This window comes from Archocentrus centrarchus, chromosome 24 (assembly GCF_007364275.1).
Source record: "Archocentrus centrarchus isolate MPI-CPG fArcCen1 chromosome 24, fArcCen1, whole genome shotgun sequence".
Taxonomy (NCBI): Eukaryota; Metazoa; Chordata; class Actinopteri; order Cichliformes; family Cichlidae; genus Archocentrus; species Archocentrus centrarchus.
In genome coordinates, this window is record NC_044369.1 from 19,551,581 (window position 1) to 19,557,884 (window position 6,304).

The following is a 6,304-nucleotide window of genomic DNA, read 5'->3' on the forward strand; positions in this document are numbered from 1 at the left end:
ATGTCAAAGTGATTGTTTGCAGTGACAACCACCCATAGAAATGCCCCTGAGTTTGCGGCACCCCTCAGCTCTACAAGGCGTTGTGTTTCAGTCCTGTCTGATCTGATTTACTGTTTTGGTTTGGTTTTCAGCCACAGCTGGAGGCTGTTTTTAGTGAACAAGAAAATCCCAAAACTCACTATAAACCACCTCCTCAGCAACAAATGGTATTTTGGTTATTACTATTTGTGACAGAAGGATAGCAGCAAGAATAAAAGGGAAGGTTTATAAAATAGCTGCTATGATGTATGACACTGACAAAAAGACAGGAGGCCGAGCTGAAGATGTTAAGATTTTCGTTGTGGAGTGACCAGGATGGACAGGAGTAGAAATAAGTACATCAGAGCGACAGCTCAGGTTGAGCAGCTTGGAAAGAAAATTTGGCAAACGAGGTTGAGATGGTTTGGACATTTGCAGAGGTTTATGGATGTAGTAGAGGAGGACACGCAGAGGGTTGGTGTTACAGAGGAGGATGCTAGGGACAAGGTGATGATCTACTCTGTGGTTATCCCTAAAGGGAGAAGCTGAAAGAAGAAGCAGCAAAAAACAAGAAAAAGATTTGACACAAAACTATTTTTGCTTGATACCCAAACATTTTCGGTTTATTGAAACATACCATCAAATAATTATTTTAATTCATGGATGATTTTTTTCCAGATCAAAAGTTGCAAGAGGCTGGTGACTTGCCCAGGGTGTACCCCACCTCTCGCCCTATGGTAGGTGGGATAGCTACTCCCCAACCTGACCCAACCCAGAACTGGATAAGCAGAAGAGAATGGATTATGGAATTACCAATAAAAACACAATAAAACAACACAATTTGCTTTGCAGCACCTGTGACTGTTGACAGCCTTGTTGTTCGAGCCTTGTCTTGAACCATTTTTTCAATCAGACAAATTCTTGGCCAATGCAGATATGTGATTCGTCACTTAATATCAACTTTCACACTCCTTGACTGCTTCTTCATAATACACAATAACCTTGTTTTCCTTCTGTTTAGGTGTTACTGCTGATTTTCATTTGGTTGTTCTGTATGCAGCTCACATTTTTACAGTTCTGTCACAAACATTAACTCCTTTCTGCCCATTTAATTTTTATTGTTTTGTTGTGCATTTTCTATTTTCCTGTCCTGAGCGTCTAACATCTTCTATCTACCTGTATGTTTTCCTTTTATGACCTTCCCATTTTGCTTAGTTACCCCAAAATTTGTATACAGCTCACTGGGAACAGCCAATATATTTTGCCATAAAATATGGATAACACTAACAGTTGACTGTGAAATATTTAGTAGTGAGGAAATATTGCGACTGGACTTGTTGCACAGGTGGCATCCTATCACAGTACCACGCTGGAATTCACTGAGCTCCAGAGAGCAGCCCATTCTTACACAATTGCTTATAGAAGTAATCTAAAACACTAAGTATACAAAAGGTAAATACTTCCTAGATCAGCTGAAAGAATGAAATTAATGCAATTAAAAATGAAGAATTTTTAATTGCATTAATTTATTTTACACACTGCAAATAAAAGTTATTTTATCAAAACACAAACATATGGCCACCATGACCACTGAATATAAAGTACACACAGCTTTGTGAAAGCTCTGAAAAGACACAGGACAAAGTCTCGCCCACAGAGCCATGCTTCTAATTCAAGTCACAGTCCAACTGCACACACAGAGCCTGTGGTTTTCTTCACTTGGCAAATGCTGCAGCTCAGAGGCTTTGGTGATGTTTCAGACCATCATATAAATAAATCCAAAGGACAGAAGGGACTGGAGTCCACTGTTTAATTCACAGCCTTTAATGATGCACAGACTAAGCGCTATAAACTAAAGCAAGTGTGAGTGAGACTTTGATGGAGACACAGTAGTAGTGCAATGGTGTTAATTGTTAGCCTGTTTGCACCTTTTAAAGGCTGTGAATAAATCAGCGTTCTGGACTGGATCAGCTCAAGTATCAAAGTGCTTAAGAGCAAGTCATTCTTAAAGAAAAATATGTTTACACGTTAACTTTCTTGCCAAAATCTGCATCCAAATTTAGGAACATCTTAATACCAATATTTGCTTGAGTTTGCCACTCAAATTTTAAAAGTTATTATTCACAATATTCACAAACACATTCTTTTCATTTGCCTCATCGGCTGCTTGAAAACCTGCCAGTCTGTGTGGAGCTCGTTTAAAGCCCTCACAAATTTGAGCAACACCTCCATCATGTGGACTCTTAAAGTACAGTGCGACACACACCTCACAAACAGCCCCATGGATCAGAGCTCCCAGTTCTCCCATAATCTTGTAATGATTTGCATTATGAATGCATCCATTTAAAAAGAAAAACACAGCCAGCATGTGATTTTAAATCATAGGTAAACACTTTTAATAACTTGACAGAACACCACAGGAGAAATGACTCAGACTTCAGTAAGACAGGTACAGTGAAAAGTTGAGAATTGGGAAGGGGGGGGGGGGGGGGGGGGGGGGGGGCAGCTGGAGAAAAGGAAAAAAAAAAAAGGCAACAGCGGGTGGGGGACAGAGCGTGTGAACACAGTGTGAGCCCATCCAAGTACAGATCACTGCCAAAGCTTTGATAGTAGCCCTATGACAAGAAATAGAAACCCAAATGTGTCTCTCTACATATATAACCTAACACTTTCCAGTGGTTCTGCCAGTAGCTTTTCAGCACCCAATGGTGCTCACGACAAAACAAACACGTCATTATTACATTATTAAAACAAGACTTTCACACTAAAACGGGGGGAATGTGGCCTCCCTCCTCCTCATACACACACACACACGCACACAAACTCAAATAGCTAATTATTAGAGCCTGATTAAGCTTTAAAAAAAAAATTTAAAAAATTACCACAGCAATTAAGCAATTTTAATCCTCTGTAACTCGTATGTAAGGTGCTACATTTAGGCTTGATTTTTACACCATCACTAAAAGAGAGACTATAAATATCAGCCACATCTACATTGAGCTCACAGAGTTTGTGAGCAGGGTATCATTGTTTCAAAGAGGCTGTATTGCGCTGTCACAACTTATGCGAAGGCAGATGACAGATGGTGGTTTATGGACTGGATAACTTTCCAAAGCTCCTCACTTTTTTTTGTTTTGTTTTGTTTTACAAACAAGTCTGCTGTTGCTGAGAGAGATTGCATAACCACCGCTGCTCCATATACTGCTGGCTGAAAACAGTTCAGAAGAATTTAATAAAAGCCTTTAAAACAAAAACGTAATCTCGTCTACAGTTTTACCCATTTCTGCTTACACAACAGTGGAGGACAACAAAGACAAGATGGGATTATCCCATATCATAGGTGTTAGCTATTATGTTAGTTGTGTAGAGAGAGCTGTAACCTCTAATGTGGGTACTCCCACAGATCTACAAAGATCTCTACTGTTATGGGGCATTCAGACCAAGAAGTCCAAAGTTATGCAAAGATATAAACTAATGCAAATTTGCTATGGGTGACAGGGAACATGGGCAAGTATGCGTCCATGCAAAATGAAATATTTCAACTTCAGTGAAAATTTTTGCTGAGACTCTCCCATAGACTGTCAGGTGCGTACGAACCATTCAGAAATGGAGGACTTGATTCCAGCTATTGTTTGTCCTCCTCCTGCTCACTGATATCTCTCTCCATATTCTCAGGAGTTCAGTCTGAACACAGCTCAGAGCCACCAACAAAATGAAGTTTACATTAAAGTGGATTGAGATCTTTAACCCTTGTAATGTCCTCCTGATTGCCCTACACCTTTTGTCCTCTAGGGTCAAAATGACCTCAAATGATTTGACAACATGTTATTAAATTTAATAAAAACCCATAAACCAATCAAGTTACTCTAATAATTTATTTTAATCATGAAGAGCATAGTATCGAACAACCCTTATTATTTTTAGATTATTATTTGATGAATACAAAACATATTTTGATGGCAGATTTCATTTGGGGTCAAAAATGACCCCAGGACATTACAAGGATTAATTAACCTGACAATTACCGGATGTAAAAATTGGCCGAATACATGTTAGGATGATATTTGGCACATCAATCGACAGGTGAATATCCACCCAGTGACACAGGTAACAACACAATAAAAGTATTTCTCCTTCCATGGGACCTTTTAAAGATGTACACTGGTTTTTGAACTTTTTTGCTGAACTGAGAAGAGTTTGAGAACATTTCACATGGTCAAGTCACACTTCTGTCACAGTGCACTGTCCGTCAGGACTACGTGAGCGGACACTGAGTGCAGAGCTGGAAGGCCCACCTCTTGGAGGGATTCTGGTTGGCTGGCTCTCTCTTAGCGGTCTTTGCCCATGTCTTCTTCGTGCCACTGATTCTGCTCTACCTCTCTCGCACTCCTCCTCCTCCTCACTCTCACTGCTGCCGGACGCAAAGTCGTACGTCTGCAGCTCATCGTCTCCTTCCACTTCTTCACCCTCAGGCTGGCTTATTAGGAGCTGAGAGAAAGAGTCTTCCAGAGTTGAAGGTGATGGAGACAAAGGACTGGTGAGATGATGACGCCCCAGTAGTGTTTGAGGCCTAATAGGGGGACAAGACACCATAATAGGAAAGGAAGACTGCGATTGGCTGGCAGAGTCCGATCCATCAGCTGAGCTGACACGTTCTGTTGCTGCTGAAGCAACGACAGGTAAAACAGGAAGAGGGGCAGGTTCAGGCTCTAACCTCAATCCCGCCACCCCCTTTTTAGGGATATCTAGAACGTCCCTCTTTATCTTACGCCTGCGACCATGCTCATTTCTGCGGTACTGCACCATGGTTTCCAGATCGGCCACATAAAGAAACCCTGCAATCAGCATCTCTGTGCTCTTTCTGCCCTTGGTGAAGGCCTCCTCCAGCTCTCGGCTGGTCCTCTCATCGTACTGCCACCAACCATTGCGCCCCTCATAGTACCATGCATAGTCTTCGTGGGACTCACCCCCGGTCCCTCCGATTCGGCTCAGCCCGGAAGCTGCCGCCTTCAGTTCTTCAGGTGACAGGAGAACTGGCCGCTCCAGGAAGTCCTCAGGGATTTCATGTCGGCAGAGAGCACAGCGTTTGCTGTGCCAGGAGGCACCCTTCACACACAGAAAGCAGAAGACATGGCAGCACGGGAGTTGTACAGGATGGATGCAGCTCTGCAGGCAGATGGCACATTCTGAGGTGGTGCTGGAGCTGGAAGAGGTAGCATCTCCTACGTCCTCTATGAGCTTGGAGGGTCGCAGGGCGTTTACTGTGCGGTCCACCTCTCCATAGCCTGCCATGCTGTAGGGAAAGAGAGTCACAGTACATCTGATGGGACACGCATGCTGTGGGCTAAACAGGTTTAATGACTCGCTGACTAAAACATGGGAATGCAGTCTGCTGACACTTCTGGGAACGCCCTCCTGCGTATATAACTCACGACTATTTTCTGGGCATATATTAACCCCCGCGAACATGTTCCTAAATTACTGTAGTTTCGTAACAAACATGTAAAGCAACAAACAGGCTAGCATTCTTCTCATGACTTTATCGGGCTACAAGTAGAACAACAAAGGCCTCTCTCTGCTTGACAGAGCTAACGTAGCCACCCAGCTAGGCTACTGCTGTGCTAACGTTAGCTTTTGACTTATTTTCTAGTCGCACATTTTATAAACCGATATTTTAACGCGTGTCATAGTGTTAAACTCTCACCGTGTTATTGTGGCTGTAACCAATTTACAGTCGGATAAGGTAAAACACTCATTCAGCTAACGCTGACCTGACAGCACTACTAGTGTATGAAGTTAGCCTGCTAGCTGTCAGTGTGTCTCCGGGCAGCTAAAGTTTATTATAAACACACTCACCTGAACACGGGATGTCTCAAGCAGCGTCCTCAGCAGAAGTCCAGGTTGAGATATTTACACAACTGCATTTAAATTTGGTTATGAAATCATGTATGGCAGGAAATGAGTTGCGTTGCTACGTTTCTTCAGCTCTATGCCCTGCCCAGCTGACTTCAGTACTGCTGAATCTGTCCCATACACTTACCACCGCTGATGCACACGTTGTTTAGCTCTACTGTGGCTGTGAGTGTTTCACAGTGAAATAGCGCCTCATTAAACCCATGCATAGTTTTGGTTTTATATGTTACACACTATAAAAAAAAATTTTTAAAAAATTGTTGCACAACGCCATTCCTCTAATTTCTTTGTTCAAACTATTAGCCACAGTATTTTTCTCATCCTTTTATTCATATTATTAGTGGGCCATTCCATAATTCTATAACTTTGCTTT

At 42.2% G+C, this 6,304-nt stretch overlaps 1 protein-coding gene across 1 annotated transcript; it reads right to left on the reverse strand.

The window, feature by feature from the left end:
- Positions 1 to 2,521: 2,521 nt before the first annotated feature.
- On the reverse strand, positions 2,522 to 6,064 carry LOC115774820 (E3 ubiquitin-protein ligase rnf146-like). Its single transcript, XM_030722245.1, has 2 exons — positions 5,875 to 6,064; positions 2,522 to 5,311 (listed from the first exon to the last, which is right to left on the reverse strand). The coding sequence occupies exon 2, from the start codon at positions 5,308 to 5,310 to the stop codon at positions 4,240 to 4,242; it is 1,071 nt and encodes a 356-aa protein (XP_030578105.1). The 5' UTR covers position 5,311; positions 5,875 to 6,064; the 3' UTR covers positions 2,522 to 4,239.
- Positions 6,065 to 6,304: the final 240 nt, after the last annotated feature.

Bases quoted from the DNA above. Each gene is read 5' to 3' on its own strand.
- LOC115774820 (XM_030722245.1), bottom strand. From the start codon at position 5,310: ATGGCAGGCTATGGAGAGGTGGACCGCACAGTAAACGCCCTGCGACCC.